Raw genomic sequence first — 20,001 nt, 5'->3', positions numbered from 1 at the left:
ACCATTTGCCTCACGCAGTGCAACACATCTCCTTCACATAGAGTTGATCAGATTGTTGATTGTGGCCTGTGGAATGTTGGTCCACTCCTCTTCGATGGCTGTGTGAAGTTGCTGGATATTGGCAGGAACTGGAACACGCTGTCATATACGCCGATCCAGAGCATCCCAAACATGCTCAATGGGTGACATGTCTGGTGAGTATGCTGGCCATGCAAGAACTTGGATGTTTTCAGCTTTCAAGAATTTTGTACAGATCCTTGCAACATGGGGCTGCGCATTATCATGCTACAACATGAGGTAGCCGTGGATGAATGGCACAACAATGGGCCTGATCTCATCACGGTATCTCTGTGCATTCAAAATGCCATCAATAAAATGCACCTGTGTTCGTTGTCCATAACATACGCCTGCCCATACCATAACCCCACCGCCACCATGGGCCACTCGATCCACAACGTTGACATCAGCAAACCGCTCACCCACACGACGCCATACATGCTGTCTGCCATCTGCCCTGTACAGTGAAAACCAGGATTCATGTGTGAAGAGAACACCTCTCCAAAGTACCAGACGCCATCGAATGTGAGCATTTGCCCACTCAAGTTGGTTATGATGACAAATTGCAGTCAGGTTGAGACCCCGATTAGGATGACGAGCATGCAGATGAGCTTCCATGAGATGGTTTCTGACAGTTTGTGCAGAATTTCTTTGGTTATGCAAACCGATTGTTGCAACAGCTGTCCGGGTGGTTGGTCTCAGACGATCTTGGAGATGAAGATGCTGGATGTGGAGGTCCCGGGCTGCTGGACACGTGATCAATGGTTGTGAGGCCAGTTGGAAGTACTACCAAATTCTCTGAAACGCCTTTGGAGATGCTTATGGTAGAGAAATGAACATTCAATTCACGGGCAACAGCTTTGGTGAACATTCCTGCAGTCAAGTCAGCATGCCAATTGCATGCTCCCTTGCGACATCTGTGGCATTGTGCTGTGTGATAAAACTGCACATTTTAGAGTGGCCTTTTGTTGTGGCCAGCCTAAGGCACACCTGTGCAATAATCATGCTGTCTAATCAGCATTTTGATATGCCAAACCTGTGAGGTGGATGGATTATCTCAGCAAAGGAGAAGTGCTCACTAACACAGATTTAGACAGATTTGTGACCAATATTTGAGAGAAATAGGCCTTTTGTGAACTTAGATCTTTGAGTTCAGCTCATGAAAAATGGGGGCAAAAACAAAAGCGTTGCATTTATAATTTTGGTCAGTGTAGATGCATTTAAATAGACCTTCATGATTAAAAGCAGACACTGAATACAAAACACAAGCTCAAACAACTTTGGAGTCTGTCTTTATTGGTTTTGCTCAGGATACTAACATTTTTTTGGTTACTGTTTGAGTTTTATACCATAAGTCCCAAAAGAAAAATAAATTGTATACAAAAAAACTATAAGAAAAAAGTATAAAAATAAAGTAAATATAAATTGACTGTATAAAAGCACTGTTAATGTTCAAAGGTATAGATTAACATGTTCATTATGTTACCAAATAAACAAGTAAAAAGATAGCTTAATATATCAAATTTAAAGATCTACTAAGCAAAATATTAACGCTATGATATCAAAGTTGTGTTTCCACTACAGTAAAAAACCTTTAAAAAAACAAAACGACAGTAAGAACATCTTTGCACCGTTTTACATACATTTTTGCCTGTCAAGATGTGTACAGGACAAATGAGTGTAATTTACATGCAGTATCCAACCATAATTCTGTTCCATGTCTCATGTTTAGTATTAAGGTTACTTTAGTCTTCAAGCTTTACGTTTGGACAGTAGTTTACATTAAGCATAAAATTAGACGTATAAAACAGTTTGTGTTACAGCATTAGGTCTATCAAACAAAAGCAGAAAGTTTCTTCACAACCCACCTTACGGCAGGCTGTATCTGTTCTCTTCAAAAGGCACCACACACGAAGTGTTTTAGACAGATGAGGCAACACTTTTAAGCTACAATGCGCGATACAATGCGTTTGTTATTGTTTGCAGCAACAGCAAGTATAAAAACAACAGTTTCAAAGACAAACAAAAGCATCTATGTGAGGGAAAACCCATATGGAGCTAATATTTTACGCCTAAACCAGTAGCGGTCAATCTAAAAAAATTCAAGGTATAATAAGAAAGCTTTAAAAACGTGTTGAAATGTGTTAAAGTGTAAACATTACTTTCAAGGTTAAAATACAGTACACTGATCTCTATCTTGAGTAATTATTTGACAAAAAATTACTTGTCAAGAAAACAACCGTGTAATGTTTAGCAGGCTAATGCCCTCGAGTTCTGCTAAAAATAAAAACACCTTCTGGTTATACTGTTATTGTGCAACGTTACAGAGGGAATGTAGGCTGTATGAAACACGAACAGGGTTGTTGGTTTTTTTTTTTTTACGCATCTTTTGAAATGCATTTGTAAGGGCTCACAGCTTGGTGTTTGTATGTTTGCATTGATAAATTTCAAGTATTTTTCTCACACTAACAATACCATGGAAATGTGTCACATGCAACAACATTTGTACATTGCTTAGCCAGATGAGCTGTAAAACATTTGAACTTTTTTTTTAAAAACATATTGTTTGAGATTGTAAGGCAACAGGGACAGTTTTTCTTTTTTCTCATGATAATAAAGGATTAAATCTAACTGCATGTGTTGAGATGAACCCTGACAGTTTCGAACACCTTGACAGGCACATCAATTTTAAAAAGTCTAGTACAAAAGCTAACTGCTGTGTTTTTACTAAGTGACGCTCTAAGCATCACAACACAGCGTCTACCTTGAGTTTGGTCTGATGGTCAAGACTACCCACGTCCTCAAGTCAGCTCAACGTCTCAGTTTGTCTTTGCAAAGCTGAGATCGTCTTGTAAATGTGAAGATTAGCTAGTCTCCAAGAGCTCCTTACTGAGGACATCTGGTTTTGTACTTTGTTATTAAGCTTGTTGTGAGACTTTGGACTAACTGATCACGGACTACATGTGTTATTCACAGGCGAAGTAGTCCTTCAGTGGGGCGAACAGGTGCCGGATTACAGGAACACTCCAAGACCGTCCAAGTAGCTTCTGCCTGGCGCCACGGCCCATGTTGGAGACATCAGTGTAGTGGACAGGAAAGCCAAAAATCCTGACGAGAAAAAAAAGAGGAGAGGAGAGTTTTAAATTTAATTTAATCTCTTGTTTTAATTAAATTTTGACTGTTATGACGTCTCTTACTGAAATATGTAGTAGGAAATTTTTTTAAAATTTTTAAAAAATTTTTAATCGTTTTATCTATCACAGCATTATTTTGATGATGTGAAATGGTTGCACTCGCGCTACTGGCGCTACCTGTTGCTATTTTTACCGCAACACAACTCGGAATGTAAAATACTGACACGATGCCACATTGTGCAGCTTTTGGTTGTAATTTTCAGTCGAAGAGCAACAAGAGAAGTGATGGAAGTCTTCACTGCTTTCCTAGTGATAAGAAGAGGAGAAAAGAATAGGAAGATGCCTGTGGACGAATAAAAGTTACTGAAGACAAGCGTCTTTGTTCTCTTCACTTCCTGGCAGGATGTAAACTTGCCGACGCTTGTCATGATGCCGCAGCCACTGAAGAAGTTTCTCAGTGCAGATTTCACTCAATATCTGGGGCGTTTAGACTCCTTGTGGGGAAAATCGATGGTACAGCATTTGGTTTAAGCCTATGCTTACATCCATTGCCACCTGTAGGCTCTTTCAGTAGCTGTGATCGTCGTATCAGTATTTTTATTTTCTTGTCATGTTGAGGTAAAAATAGCAACAGGTGGTGGCAGTAGTTCACCGAATGCAACCATTCTACTACATATTTCAGTAAGAGACATCATTTATGTTTTTACGCTTTTATATTAAGCCATACAAGTCTTAATACCCAGTATTCCCTTTAAAAGGCATACATGCTGCCCCTTGGTAATATTATTAGAAAACACGGGATTAGTTTCCATTGTTATGCTGATGATACTCAACTATATATCTCAACAAGACCTGATGAAACTTCTGAATTATCAAAGTTAACAGAGTGCATTAAAAATGTAAAAGATTGGATGACCAACAATTTTCTGCTATTAAATTCAGATAAGACAGAGATATTAGTTATTGGACCTAAAAACAATACACAGAATCTTTTGACTTACAATTTACAGCTAGACGGATGTACTGTTACTTCCACTACAGTCAAAAGCCTGGGTGTTATATTAGACAGCAACTTGTCTTTTGAAAATCATATTTCTCATGTTACAAAAACAGCATTCTTCCATCTTAGAAACATTGCCAAGCTGCGAAACATGTTACCTGTTTCTGATGCAGAAAAGCTAGTTCACGCATTCATGACCTCTAGACTGAACTATTGTAATGCACTACTAGGTGGTTCTACTGCATCTTCAATAAACAAGCTACAGATAGTCCAAAATGCAGCTGCTAGAGTCCTTACCAGGTCAAGAAAATATGATCATATTACCCCAATTTTAAAGTCTCTGCACTGGCTACCTATTAGGTTCCGCATCAGCTACAAAATAGCACTTCTTACCTATAAGGCACTTAACGGTTTAGCTCCTGCGTACCTAACTAGTCTTCTACCACGCTACAATCCATCACGCTCCCTAAGGTCACAAAACTCTGGACTGTTGGTAGTACCTAGGATAGCAAAGTCCACTAAAGGAGGTAGAGCTTTTTCACATTTGGCACCCAAACTCTGGAACAGCCTTCCTGATAACGTTCGGGGTTCAGACACACTCTCTCTGTTTAAATCTAGATTAAAGACTCATCTTTTTAGCCAAGCATTCAAATAATGCATCTCATAAACTTTTTCTGCAGCTATATCTGATCAAATGTTCATTATCAATCTTTTAGCTCTGGTTAACAAACCTTCCTTTTCTTAGTTTGAACAACAGCTACGCTAATTATGTTCCTATTTGTTCTCTGTTTTTGCCATGGGATTGACATCCCATGGTAACTAGGAATTCACAAGCTCCAGTCTGGATCCAGAACACTTAAGAAAAGATGATGCCAACCCCACAGAGGACTTCAGATGATGCCAACCCTGAAAACATATAGCACTACCGTATTCTGCTACTAATTTATAGTGTTCTTTGTCTGTTTGATTACGTCATTAATTGATCTTTACCACACATCTCTGCCATATGTACATCAAGCTACTACTACATATATTGTAAAAATGTCAATTTGGTGTAAAGCTGCTTTGCAACGATATGTATCGTGAAAAGCGCTATACAAATAAATTTGAATTGAATTGAAAGGCATACAATTCAAAACACGACAAGGTTTGTTGTAAAATGTCATATGTACAAAAAGTATGATATTTATGAATTAATAATTAATGGCATTTAAAAAAAAAAAAACAGTTGTATCTTGAAAAAATATATTTTGATACATACACACGTGTAATGAAAATGTTTTTACATTTTACTTGATGTTTTTAGTCATTCAAATTTTACTGGTTGTTGAAAACATTTAACGTTTTTTCAAAACCATATTAAAGCAGCATAAGTACACAAAGCACTAGACTGAAAATTGAGTGTTTAATCGCTGTTCTTTTGCATTATTGACACTATTTTCCTTTTTAATACTGTAAAGCTGCTATGACAACAATCTGTATTGTTAAAAGCGCTATATAAATAAAGGTGACTTGACTTGACTCGACATTTGATGTCGATTTTTAAAGTGCCCTTATTATGGATTTTTGAAAACTACCTTTCATGCAGTGTGTAACACAGCTATAATTGAAGGAAAACATCCTGCAAAGTTGTAAATCTGAAAGAGCTCCATGTTAAGTTATTGTCTTTCAAAAGAAAGAGTTGATTCCGAGTTTTTAAATTGATTCTGTTTCAAGTTGACGTTAACATGAAAAATTAGCCTGTTGCCCTCCTACTTATTGCGTGTGCAGACCCAGGAAAACTGGACTGTGGATAGCATAATGTCGGGAAGACGCTGTGCTCTGCACTGTGAGGGTAAATCCGTTAGGGTACAGTTAGGGTATGTCAAAAAACTCAAAATCTCATTTTCTCCTTCAACTTCAAAATCGTCCTACATCACTGCAGAAGTACCAACCCAGTGTTTACAAAGTAAGCATGCAAACACCCTTTATAAAAAAGGGCAGAAAACAGTGATGAAGGACGATTTTGAAGTTGGAGGATAAAATGAGATGGGATTTTTTTAACCATACCTTTACTGTCTTGAATTGGAGTACAGAGTACACATACGCATCACAGAACTAAAGATGAACATTTGTGGTTAAAAAGTGTATAAATATAATTTTTTTTTAAAGAATATGACCAATCGTTTCACTAGATAAGACCCTTATTCCTCGTCTGGGATCGTTTAGAGCCCTTTGAAGCTGCATCGAAACTGCAAATTTCTTTGCGACTGAAGAAAAAAAGGATGTCTTGGATGACATGGGGGTAAGTAAATTATCAGGACATTTTTATTCTGAAAGTGGAATAATCCTTTAAAAATTGTTGCTCTCATGTACTCACGTACTGTAGCATGCAAAATATGTATTTAGTTGTGTGTGTTGTGTTCACTCCACCCAGGTTGTGCCTTTTCTCTGGCTGTCCGGCTAACAGCAATCTGGTCGCTCGCAATTGTCTAGAAATGTGTTCATAAATAGTGAATGTTTGTCGTTGTTATTACTTGGAGTTATGATAAAAAATAGAGCAATACGTTGGTGTACAAACTGCAGTGCTTTATCGATATGTTTTTGTGTTGGGCCAACACATATACCATGGCTGTTTGGGTGTTTAATGTAATGGTGATGGGCGTTCTGTTTCCGACATGAGCTGCACAGCAGACTGGGTCATCGGGTGTTAGCAGAGTAAACAAATAACACACGAAATACGTGGTACTTTCCCATTATCCAGCCGCTCTAACAGTCACCACAGATTAGCTTCACGCAAAGCAGGAAATTAATCATTGAGTGAATTGCTTGGAAGTCGTTGAGCAAATAAGGTAAAAATAGATGCATATTATAAGACAATGAAAACGTTTTTTGACCTCGCATGCATGTTAACCTGTTGTTGGAGACTCCCAAAACCAAAATATGAATTTTCCATATTAAGGGCACTTTAATAAAATTCAAAAATCACTGTTGTTGTTGTGAACACACCTCTCGAGCTCTGTGCACCACAGGATGTCCTCTTTGCCATTCATCATGACAGGGAAGTGCTGGTCCTTGCCCTGTTTGATGGAGTTGGAGCGTGTTGTAATGGTGCGTACCTTACCAAACTGAAAACACAGAGTTAGATTTAACCTATTTCTCCTGGTACAGATTGCTCAAGGACATGAATTGAATAAATAAAGTAAATCAATAAAGGCCTGATAGCTTTACACATAAGTTACCTTGGCAACACGGCCATGTTCCAAACAGTCCTGAAGCTCCAATTTATCCATCCCAGACGCACATAGTGGTCTGAAAGAAGAACATTCATTTCAAACTTACATATATCACGTTTTCATTTTTATTATGATGCTGGTTAAAAAGGTTTAGAGATGATGCCTGGATATTATTTAAGAGGAACTGGGAAAGAGAATATGAAAAATACCTTTTCATTCCTGGCAGGTTTCCCCAGAAATAACGCGCCCTGTGAGCAGCTGAGACCTCAATGGCGTCAATCATCACTGGATTACACTAGAGATATGCAAAAACAAATTGAAATGAGAATCAACCAGATCAATTCATTTCTGGGCCATTCTACAGAACTGGTTCAAGGTCACGTTGGAAACATCTTGAAAAAATGTGTCTTTTCCCACAAGTTTTGTATGTATGCAAACTGCCCTAGTAAAAAGTAATAGATTTAAAATGCATTTATTTTAGACTTAGATTTTAGAAGTGTAGTTTAAGTCTTTTAACATATTTACTGACATATCACTCAAGACTGATATAAAAATAGTCATTAAACTTTACTACTTGGCACAATGCACATTTCTTAATATTAAGCCTAAAAATGTTTTAATGTCACTACTGATGAAGATTGTATGATCTTTAAATAATATCAGTCTTTAAATGTAAAATATTTAAAGTGTACCTAAAGTATACTTGCAATAGTTCCACTTTAGCACAATCAAATATACTTAAGTTTATCTTTAATTGGACTTCAGTACTACTTTTGCACAATTAAAGTGCACTAAGTACAAAATTATTTGTTCCAATTTAGCAGACTTTAAATATACCAGTTTAGTTTACTATTTTTATTAAGTAAATAATATGTGAATGTATTTGTAGTATACCTAGCATGAAATAAATGTATTTTATATACATTAAAATTATTTTTCACTAGGGTGTATAATATCCAAGGTACACATTTCTAGTTATTGTGCAGTTAATTGTCATATTGTAATTTCAGAATGTTTTGGAATATTTGTTCTCTCCTCAAATGTCACTACCGAAACACAGTAATATATAATTTAGGGTTATATTGACCTATTAAGATTTTGCTTACATCTACATTGTAAATGTATTTTTTTCTATTTTATTAAAAGTTTTTTGAGATAAATCAATAACAATTACAATTTTAACAATATTTCAAGTGTGATTTATGAGATTTGTATTTTAAATCCAATTTTTCTTTGTAAAAGGCAAAAAGTTGATCATACTGATTTCAGACTTAGGGATTCATTAGTTTGAATATACATTAAACCAAACACTATCATAACATCTTAGTTGATAATTCAGTATACTTTATTTTTGACAAAACATCCCATGTTTCAGTAGTGACAGTAATGTTTTGGTAGCGACCACATTACAGAATTTTAACCTATATACTAAAACACATACTATGTTATATGTTACTATATGTTACTAAATACATACTAAAATACTAAAAATTTACATTACCATACTAAAATTGTTTATTTCCCCAAATAAGGGATTATGTGTTCCATTTTGTCACTTCTGAAACATTGATGACATGTTTCGGTCGTGACTGTTTCGGTGGTGACAAACAAAGATATAACTACTAAAACTTCACCAAATGTTTTGGTTGTGACTGTTTTGGTAGTGACAATTTTAGATACTTTTGAAGCTAGCTCAAAGATGCTAATCACATGGTGTTATTTATATATACTATATATACATATTAAGATTACTGATATTTTAAACATTATTGTGGGTTTCAGTAGATAATAAAAGGATCTTAGTAAATGTGTTTTTTGGTTGTGGGACAGCAGTTTGGACCAATTCTGTAGAATGGCCCTTCTAACAACAGTAACCAGTAAAAAAAAAAAAAAAAAAACTCCTACCTCCAGAAATCTTGAGATGTCTCTCTTATCATTGACACTCATGGCGACCACATTCTCAAACATCCAGAAGAAAGGTCGGTCTTCCCCTTCCTTCGGTTTTGCTTCACTCAAGAGGCGGTAGAACTCAAAAAACAGGCGTCCAGTCCCCTCTAAACACAAAAAATTGCATATCTTTATATATATTTATATATGTATATCTCAGCCTTTTTGACTCAAAGGCCCCCAATATAAGGTAAGATATTTCCACTGTTATTTCTACTGTATTTATGAAAAAGCCACTTGCTTTTTTATTAACAGAAAGGAGTGTTGATGTATTAATTAGCCACAATGCATTTTATGATTCCAGAAATTTCAATAACTACATGTTCAGAAAAGGAAAAAAAAAAGATTTCGGTTAATGTCTTGATTGTATGTTTTTTTTAGAAATTCAATTAAGTTACAATATTTTAACATTAAGACTTAAAGTACTTTGTAAACATTGTTTTACTAAATGGTTTATAAGTAAAGTCTTAGTTACTTACTGTCTTAGTAACTACAATTAAAACTAAAATTATATGTGTGACGAAAAGTAATAACACAAATCCACTTAAGTAGCTGCAAAAATTGAGCTATTATTCATGTCCGTCATGCAACAAGACAAAGGAAAAGCGGTTTTGCAAAATAGATGAATGACTGGATAACTTTAAATAAAAAGTTAACAAAAACACCCTGCCACAAAGCGGACTGTAAACACACCACCATAATAATTCATGTGTTATAAAACAACATGTAATCATAACAAATGATAGAATCTACTAGGGGTTTGTGTGGGAGAATGAAAGATTCTCTTAATAAGATTCATAAGAGCTATAACGTCTTACCGTACAGGCCTTTCCTGGCAGGGTTGACAATGGAAAGGTCATTACAGGGACTTCCACCAATCACCAAGTCAAACGGCCCCCATTCAGCAATCTGAGTAACACAACAGCGCCATCTAGTGTTAGCTTAGCTGCACTACACAGTCACCTCACCAGAATCCATTTGTTTCATTTCCAAATGTTTTATTACAGAGTGCAACAGCGAACACCCATTTTTTCAGCCGCCTGGAAGTATTTTTCCCAGAAGTATTTTCGCCCATAAGGATTTTATTTTTCCCATAAGGATTTTTGAAAAGTATTCATTAAAAAGTTACAAGCCATGATTCAAACCAACCATCTACAATATGAATAACATTACAAACCTTTGATTTGAACCATGAAAGTATTTGAAAATCAACTGTGTATTTAATGACTTTAATGATGGGAAAAAGTACAATGCCCTAAAGCACTGCTAATCACATAATTGATTTAACTTCAGAGAGATTCAAAACTATGGATCAAAGATGTTGATTATATATATAGAAACACAACATTTTTAATTCATTGCAAAATATGCATATATACATACACACACTACAGCTCAAAAGTTCGGGAACAGTAAGACTTAAAGTGTTTTTTGAAGAAATGTTTTTTATGCTCATCAAGACCGCATTTAATTGATCAAAAATACAGAAAAAAATAATACTGCAAAATGTTATTACAAAATAAAACAATGGTTTTTATTTTAATATACTTTAAAATGTAATTTATTCCTGTGATGCAAAGATGAATTTTCATCATCTGTTACTCCAGTCTTCAGTGTCACATGATCCTTCAGAAATCATTCTAATATGCTGATTTATTATTTAACATTATGAAACAGTTGTGCTGCCAAACATTTTATGGAACCTGTGATTCTTTTTTCAGGATTTTTTGACGAATAACAAGTTAAAACGAACAGCATTTATTCAAAACATAAATCTTTTCTAACAATGTAAATCTATGCTATCATTTTTTTATTAATTTAACACATACTTGGTGAATAAAAGTATTAATTTCTTTCAAAAAAAGAAAGAAAAATTTACTGACCCCAAACTTTTGAACAGTAGGGTATATTGTTAGAAAAGATTCCTATTTTAAATAAATGCTGTTCTTTTTAACTTTTAATTCATGAAGGAATCCTGAATACTGTTTTTAGCACTGATAATAAATCAGCATATTAGAATGATTTCTGAAGGATCATGTGACACTGAAGACTGGAGTAATGATACTGAAAAATTCAGCTTTGATCATAGGAAAAAATTAGATTTTTAATGTATATTTTCTGTATTTTTGATCAAATAAACACAGCCTTGATGAGCATTAGAAACTTATTTAAAATACATTATCTCTTACTGATCCAAAACTTTTGACCGGCAGTGTATACAAAATATGAAATCCAAAATATGAAAATTCTGTTATTAATTACTCACCTTCATGTTGTTCCAAGCCCTTAGGACCCTTTTTTCATTTTCGGAACACAAATTAAAAGAGTTAAATTAAAAGTCCACTTCCAAAACAACAATTTACAAATAATTTACTCACCCCCTTGTCATCCAAGATGTTCATATCTTTCTGTCTTCAGTTGTAAAGAAATTATGTTTTTTGAGGAAAGCATTTCAGGATTTTTCTCCATATAATGGACTTCAATTGTGCCCCCGATTTTGAACTTCAAAAATGTAGTTAAAAATGCAGCTTCAAAAGGCTCTAAACGATCCCAGGCAAGGAAGAAGGGTCTTATCTAGCGAAACGATCGTAAATAAATATAAAATTATATATTTATATATTATATATTATAAATATAAATAAAAAAATAAAAATTTGTATACTTTTTAAGCACAAAAGCTTGCGTAGCACAGGCTCTCGGATGTGCATCCACGGGTCATTCTTGAACGATTCATTCATTTTGAACGAATCTTCAATGTGACTCGGGAAGAACGAGTCGTCTCAGGGAGTGATTCGTTCAGTAGCGCATGTGCAACATCCTATTAGGTACTGTACTGGAATTAGTTGACCTGTTTCGAGTCTTCGGGTTTTTCAAGTCATTCATTCATCTTATGGGGCTGTCACGTGATGCTGATAATACTAAAATTAACCAAATGACTTGAAAAAAAGATGCGTTCATTTTGCTGAATGAAATAAAATAAAAGTAAAATGATCCGAACTTTCCATCACTACTACGAATCACGTCTAAGTTCATCGTCTGTGTACTCCGGCTAAAAAAGGTAGAATATGGCAAAAAACTCCACCTTATTTTTTCCTACAACTTCAGAATCATCCGACACGTTCTAGCTTTTTGTTTGTAAACAGCGTTTGACTTACTTGCACTTTCATAGTCTTTGCGTGTTCACTTTGTAAACACTGGGTCTGTAGATCCAACTACGTTCAGCGTGACCTTTCGCCATGATTTAATAGTACGTTGTGAACGCGCATGCCAGAACCTGTGCTACACGAGCGTTTGTGCTTAAAAAGTATACACATTTTTATTTTCCGAAAAAAAATGACAGATCGTTTCGGTAGATAAGACCCTTCTTCCTCGGCTGGGATTGTTTAGAGCCCTTTGAAGCTGCATTTAAACTGCATTTTGGAAGTTGCATTTTGGGGCACCAATAAAGTCCATTATATGAAGAAAAATCCTGATATGCTTTCCTCAAAAACCATAATTTCTTTACGACTGAAGACAGAAAGACATGAACATCTTGGATGACAAGGGGGTGAGTAAATTATTTGTGAATTGTTGTTCTGGAAGTGGAGTTTCCCTTTAAAATATTTTTGTTGAAATCCGAGAGCTTGCTGATCCCACATTCATAAAACGTTTCAGTAGCGCTGCCGTCTATGCAGGGTCAGAAAGCTTTTGGATTTCATTAAAAATATCTAAATTTGTGTTCTGAAGATGAAAGAAGGCCTTACAGGTTTGGAACGACACAAGGGTGAGTAATTAATGACAGAATATTCATTTTTGGGTGAACTATCCCTTTAAGTACTTAGCATTGGGGGATTTCATTCGCACTGTCTCACGGGAGCGGTAGGTCGCTGAGAGCTCTTTTGGCGCGATTAGCTTGTCGTGATTCTCTGACTGGAGGAGATTTCTTTGCAGAATCATGGGTAATGTAGTTTTTCACTAGGCGTTCTACTGTTTTAAAAAAGTTGAAAATTCAAGCTGATGGGTTTAACAAAAGCATATACCATCTATTAACAACCTTGTAGCACACAATCTTTCTTTTTATTATTATCAGTCCCCCTTATGAAGAAATTAAACAGTTTTATCTTTCTGAAAGCACCTATTGCGCTCTATGTTGAATTCCAGATTTTCAGAAAACACTTCCAACATGAACTTCCTTGAGTTGATAAGGAAAATCCCTGATTTAGTGTAATTACCAGTCACTTAGGTCAAAGATGGCATTTAATTAGACTTCCCAGATGTTCTGCTGAAGGAAACCCACGCTTCAGACACCTGTGGGAACGGCCTTTTCACATCTTTACTCTTGGCACATCTGCGTGTGCCAGTGCGAGAGCGTGTCTGCAGCTGGACTCTTTTCAGGCCTTCTTATTCTTTCAGTGTTTCATAAATAACCCAGCCCAGGGCCCCAAAAACCCCCTCCAATATATCCCTTCTCTCTTTTCTTCCACGACAAGAGCCCTTTCATGCGTCCCTCTCTGCGCTCCCGCCCAATCCAGCTTCGCAACAACAATGGGTGAGTGAATGAGTGATTGAATGGGAGGGTGAGGCGGTGAATGGATGAATTGAGGAGAGGGGATTTAGGAAGGGAGAAAGCGCTTTTGTGTTCCGTCACTAAGGCTTAAGACAACTTGCTGCTCCCTGTGTGTGTCTGAGCGTTTAAATGTGAGCTGGGGAGATAAAGCCAAACAGAAACCTAGAGGTGTGATGACAAAGAACAGACTCAGGTGAGGCCATTAGCCTTATCAAGCGCTGTTGGGACAAGCAACGCGCTACTAAACAAATAACTTTGGGCCAGGTGTGTGTGGCCTGCGAGGTGACGGCGCCAATCAGTCTCTATACAGTCTTTTATCAAATGAAACAGATGAGGGAACAGAGAATTGAGGTCTGGGTCTTACTCGGTTAATATAAAACCTGATTATGTGAAAACAGCAGTAAAACTGGTCTCACAGACCTGAGCAATCATTAAATTGTCCTCAGTTAAAACATCAAATAGAGTGGCACCGAAAATGGGTTTTGCTGAGTTTTAAGACAAAACAATATATGAGCAGCCAGACACAGATGACAGTTAACTCACATTTTTTCTGGAGATGTTGCGAACGTCGTGCACATACTGGATTTTTCCTTCATGCCGGACAGCTCCCACTGAAATCGAGTCCTCGCATACTTCTGATGCAATGTACACATCAACCTTGAAGCCCAAGTCTCGAAGCACTAGATAGCCTAAATTAAGATAAAAACATTCATAATAAGTATGAAAGTCTGAGTGATTAGTGTTCATAATTACTAGTCCCATGTATATAGTTTTATGCAAAAATATAAAGATTGTAGAATCTGTGAAAATGTGAAAAATTTTAACAAAATAAGAATGCATGTTATTTTTTTTTAATTTTCAAGGGGCCCCCAACATGACTTAAAATAATTTAAAATGAATAATTATTTAATAATGAATAATTCAATAATTATATAATTATATTAGGGCTGTCAAACAGTTAATCGCGATTAATCGCATACCAAATAAAAGTTTGAGTTTGCCTAATGTGTGTACTGTGTGTAATTGTTTATATAAATACAAACACATTCATGTATATATTTAAGAAATATTTACAAATATATGTATTTTTTATAATTTTTATAGAATTTATATTATATATAAATAAAAACATATTGTACATAAATAGCATATTTCTCTTACACACAAATATATTAGGCAAACTCAAACTTTTATTTTGTATGCGATTAATCACGATTAATCGTTTGACAGCCCTAAATTTTATATATATTAAATTAATATATATATATTAACCCTAATTAATTCACCCCATTTTTATTTGAATAATGGACTATTAAAACCTATTAAAACCTGGATATATTGGGCAGTTTTTTTTTTTAACAATTATTTATAGACCTGAAAAAAGTCTTGTGGTTTGAATCAATATCATATCATATCAAGTCACATATTACATACATATTACCAGAGCTGGGTAGATTACTTACAGATTGTAGTATGTTACTGATTCCAAATTACATGACAAAAACTGTAGTTAGTAACGTAATCAGACTTCTTTTTTAATTACTTTTGTCCTAATTCATTTATCACACTGAATTAACAAGGATAATTATTTACCATATTAATATGAACATAAAAAGAGTAAGAAAATGTATGTTTGTTGTAATTAACAACATGAAGTGCATTAAAAATTACATTATGTTTCAAAACTAGGGTTCATAAAGAAACTACAGGGGGGTTGTGAGTTAGTTATTTATTAAATTATAAAAATGTAAAATTAAAAAAATCATGTCAAAATAACATAAACGAAATGAAAACACTTACTATGAAGTGAAATATTTTATGTGTGTACCTGCATGTCATGTGACCATTAACCAACATCAGAGAACGGTGAACATGTAAATGTGATACTTAATTATTAAAATATTTTTGTCTTTGTGCGAAAACTGGAAGACTTTCTGAGTGTATATAAGTGGTAGGCTATTTTAGAAAGGAACATTTAAAAGAGAATCAATAAATTATGATTCATTTATTACTATTGTGTAAATAATATGTAATCATGTCATTTATTAAAAAAGTAACTGTAGTCTGATTACAAGTGTTTTAAAATATAAATTCATTATATTACAAGTACTCTTCATATTACTGACAGTTTCAGCAGAAAAGGTAAATACAGAATCCAAAGACAGATCATATTAACCTGTGGCAATGCCATCAAACAGTGAAAGGACTCTGATTGGACGTCTCTGCTCTGCCGGGACCGCAGGATAAATCTTTGGACTTTCCTGAAAGAAAATAAAAAGTATATTTATTGTATAATTCAAAATTTACAGCTTTGCAAACAGAGTATTTCCCTCCGTGTAAGGATTAATGGAAGACTCACAAACTCCTGTCCATTGTCATTGACAAAGAACTCTTGTAATTTCAGGCTCCAGTCGTGGCGTTTCTTTAACACGCCGTACTGCTGCAGAGGCTGACACATGTAGCAGCGCCATGGGTCGAGGTCACGGGCGCTGTTGGCTGCTCCTGCTCCCACTAAAATATCCAGACAGTCCACACAGAAACACCTGCAGGCAGAGACACTGATTAAAGACAGCTTTTAAAAAGGCAAAAGAAACCGACGGTGTTAAAGGTGAAGGGTTTTTTTTTTCAAATATTTCCTAGTATTTAATTTTAACGTGCAAGCTATTTGACACTATGGCACTTTCAAAACAATGCTTTTTGTTTGAGCAGCCTGAGTCTGAAAAGCCAAACTGCAGTTTGGACCTTCCAACTGAAGTCCACTATATGGAGAAGAATCCTGGAATGTTTTCTTTAAAAACCTTGATTTCATTTCAAATGAAGAAAGTAAGATATGAACATCTTGATGTCATAGGGGTAAGTAAATTATCAGGAAATTTTAATTTTGGAATGAACTAATCCTTTGATATGATTAAAATCTTTCATTGATTTATAGCGCAAATAAAGAGTGCATATGTCACTGTACCTACAACTGCATTAGGTTCGAAAAACACAGTTGGAACAAAACTGCATTATTCTAACATGCAACAACTCCTTGAAATGTTATTATCAGTGTAACCAGTTCAATTGATTCATCAAAACTGGCAAATGTCCACTGAAATAAATAAGAGGGAAATCTGATAATGCCACTATTCTAAATTGTCAGACAATAGGCAGATTGGCAGCCGTTTGTGTCTTATGGCAAATAAATTACACACTTCGCCTTTAACGAAAGCCAATATGTCAATGATGAGGAAGTGAACACCGTAAATATCTGAACGGCTCAGAGCTTGTGAAGGGGGGGAAGGTGGTTGGGCGGTTATGGAAGTGATGTGTGACGAAATGCCAAGACGCTAGTGAAATGAAATGCGAGATTGAATAAGAGATTGTGGGACAATAACGAGTTCGTGAGAAGCATGCGTTGGGTTTCGTACCTGCAGCAGTTGGCGTTTCCACAGAGCAGCACCTCTCTGCCGCCACAGCACACGGTGCAGTACGACTGGTAGCCATCGTCGTCGTACATGTAGGAGATTTCCAAATAAACATCCTGACACATAGACAAATAAAAATATGTCTAAATAACTTCAACATCTAAGTGTCCTACCAACAAGAATCCCTGTTTGAAGCAATGTATCATGTTTCTGCAAACAGAGTGTAACAGGATAATGCAGCGATGATGGAAATGATCTATGGCGAAATGCATACATCCATGGCACCTCCTTTGTTCCCCTTAGGTAATCGATAGACACACTACCGGTGTCCAGGTGTAAAGATCGAGTGCTGTTGTCTGACACTTTTATGAGCAATCATGTCAGCACGTGTTGGAGAACCACGTTCCCAGACTCTCGAGTTGTGTTGTGTTATGAGAATGTGGAGGATAAGGTCAATGCTTACCTTGCATGTTAGGCAAAGGCCTCCTTCAAACAGCGGGTGAAAGGTCGCCACTCTCGTTTTTCCACAAGAGAGACAGAACTCTGAAACAGGAGAAAGCCAAGCAGACATTATATTGAGAGATGAGTCAAAACACAAGAATAACTAATTCCTACAAGCATCCTGTCTTGAAGAAATTTCTTTCCTTGCCTCCTAATCTAGTTGTCTAATAAACACGATAACTGTACATCAGAAGGGGCAAGGGAAGGGATAGGAGACAGGGGCAAAGGAAGGGGCAAGGGAAGGGATAGGGGACAGGGGCAAGGGACAGGGGGCAAGGTAGGGACGGGGCAAGGGAAGAGGCAAGGGGTAAGGGCAATGGGCAAGGGAAGGGAGATGGGCAAGAGAAGCGGCAAGGGGCAGGGAGAAGGGGGATGGGGCAAGGGAGGGGAAATGGGGCAGAGGCAAGGGGTAAGGATGGGGCAAGGGTCAAGGAAAGGGAGAGGGAGAAGGGGAAAGAGGCATAGGACAGGGGCAGGGGCAGGGGAAGTGACAAGGGAAGTGTAGAAAGTGGAGGCAAAGGTCAAGGGACAGGGGATAAGGGCAAAGGAAGGGACAGGGGGCAGGGGCAAGGAAAGGGACAGGGGCAAAGGAAAGGGTAAGGGAAGGGATAGGGGACAGGGGCAAGGGACAGGGGACAAGGGAAAGGACGGGGCAGGGGCAAGGGAATGTACAGGGGCAAGGGTCAAGGGAAGAGGCAAGGAGTAAGGGCAATGGGCAAGGGAAGGGACATGGGCAAGAGAAGTGGCAAGGGTCAAGGGAAGGGGCAGGGAGAAGAGGAAAGGGGCAAGGGAAGGGAAAGGGGACGGGGCAAGGTTAAAAGGCAGGGGGACAAGGAAAGGGGCAGGGAGAAGTCATGGCCTAATGGTTAGAAAGTTGTGGATTTGAGTCTCTGTACCAGCAGGTATTGTAGGTGGGGGGGAGTAAATGACCAGCGCTCTCTTCCACCCTCAACACCACAAATGAGGTGAGACCCTTGAGCAAGGCACCAAACCCCCAACTACTGCCCAGGCGCTGCAGGAAACTGCTCTGGGTGTGTGTTCATGGTGTGCAAATGTGTGTGCAGCATAAATTTTATAAATTTATTAAATTTTATAAAAAATAAAGTTTGGGACAAGTCATGTAACTTTGCTAATTTTTATTAAATAGTAGCTTTTTTGTGACAGAGCTAGTGAAAATGTTGGCAGGGCAAGCAAAACCTTTTGGTTAAACCAGCATAATCCATCATTACTGGCTATAGTTTGCTCATAATGCTGTATAGACTCAGGGGCATTTAGTGCTGTTATGTGGTGGTAATGAATATTTTGCCATTTTTTGCCTTTATTTGACAACATATTGGTGAAATGCAGGAAATAACAGAGGAAGAGAGAGGACAACAGGAATGGAAAGGGAACTGGAGCCAGGACTCAAACTTGAGTCACCCGATACAAAAATGCAGCTTGACGGAGCACTGTTTGCAACCACATTTTTGCATTTGACTGTTCCGCTTTTGTTTTTCTATATAAACATGCTAAATGGACAAGTTTGACTGCTGTGTTTGTGTCTTTTGAAGCCTTTTTGTTCATTCTGCTGTTCTGCATCTCGATCGCAAATGCATTCTGTGTAAATGGCCCCTAATGTATTTTAATGGGTGAAAGCAGCACCTGTAACAGGCAGAAACATTACACACCTTCTATACTTCTGTGATTCTTCAAAACTTCATGGACCATTTGTTCTGAAAAGCAGATGAAATGTCATTCATGAGGAACACATTATGAGAATTAAAGCTCAATGAAGTCCAATGCTACTTAATTACACAAAAGTATATTTTAAACATTGTCTGAAAAGGTCTGTACGGCTGAATTAATTGTTTAGAATTGCAGAATAAAAAAGGCACTTGTAGAGTTCACTCACAATCTTGTCACGCACGATTTCATACAGGAATTTGGCCATTTAGACATAAGTTAATCATTTGCATTCACATATGGGCCAGTTCACCCAAAAATGAAAATTCAGTCATCATTTACTCACTCTTATGTCATTCCAAACCTATAACATGTCCTAGACTTTAAACGAGAAAAAACGAAAAAGAAATCTCTGGTTTTATTCAGAAGATCTTCATTCGTGTTCTGAAGATGAACAAAAGTCTTATGGAGTGAGTAAATGATGACAGAATTTTCATTTTTGGGTGAACTAAGTCTTTAACATCACATTTGG

At 36.7% G+C, this 20,001-nt stretch overlaps 1 protein-coding gene across 2 annotated transcripts in view; it reads right to left on the bottom strand.

Annotated features, from left to right (window-relative positions):
- Positions 1–2,415: 2,415 nt before the first annotated feature.
- Positions 2,416–20,001, bottom strand: part of dnmt3bb.1 (DNA (cytosine-5-)-methyltransferase 3 beta, duplicate b.1) — a 48,924-nt gene continuing 31,338 nt past the window's right edge. For both annotated transcript variants that reach the window (XM_051095836.1, XM_051095835.1), the window contains 12 exons: positions 19,475–19,519; positions 17,770–17,849; positions 17,310–17,422; positions 16,259–16,442; positions 16,076–16,160; positions 14,443–14,588; positions 10,172–10,262; positions 9,312–9,460; positions 7,616–7,701; positions 7,413–7,482; positions 7,180–7,298; positions 2,416–3,165 (listed from right to left, as the gene is read on the bottom strand). In XM_051095836.1, the coding sequence (XP_050951793.1) occupies positions 3,024–3,165; positions 7,180–7,298; positions 7,413–7,482; positions 7,616–7,701; positions 9,312–9,460; positions 10,172–10,262; positions 14,443–14,588; positions 16,076–16,160; positions 16,259–16,442; positions 17,310–17,422; positions 17,770–17,849; positions 19,475–19,519 (1,310 nt within the window). In that variant the 3' untranslated portion in view covers positions 2,416–3,023. The remainder of the gene's footprint in view (positions 3,166–7,179; positions 7,299–7,412; positions 7,483–7,615; positions 7,702–9,311; positions 9,461–10,171; positions 10,263–14,442; positions 14,589–16,075; positions 16,161–16,258; positions 16,443–17,309; positions 17,423–17,769; positions 17,850–19,474; positions 19,520–20,001) is intronic.

The sequence above is a fragment of the Labeo rohita genome, chromosome 23 (assembly GCF_022985175.1).
Source record: "Labeo rohita strain BAU-BD-2019 chromosome 23, IGBB_LRoh.1.0, whole genome shotgun sequence".
Classification (NCBI taxonomy): Eukaryota; Metazoa; Chordata; class Actinopteri; order Cypriniformes; family Cyprinidae; genus Labeo; species Labeo rohita.
Note: the sequence above shows the minus strand (reverse complement) of the source record. Positions and strands in the feature narration are given on the sequence as shown.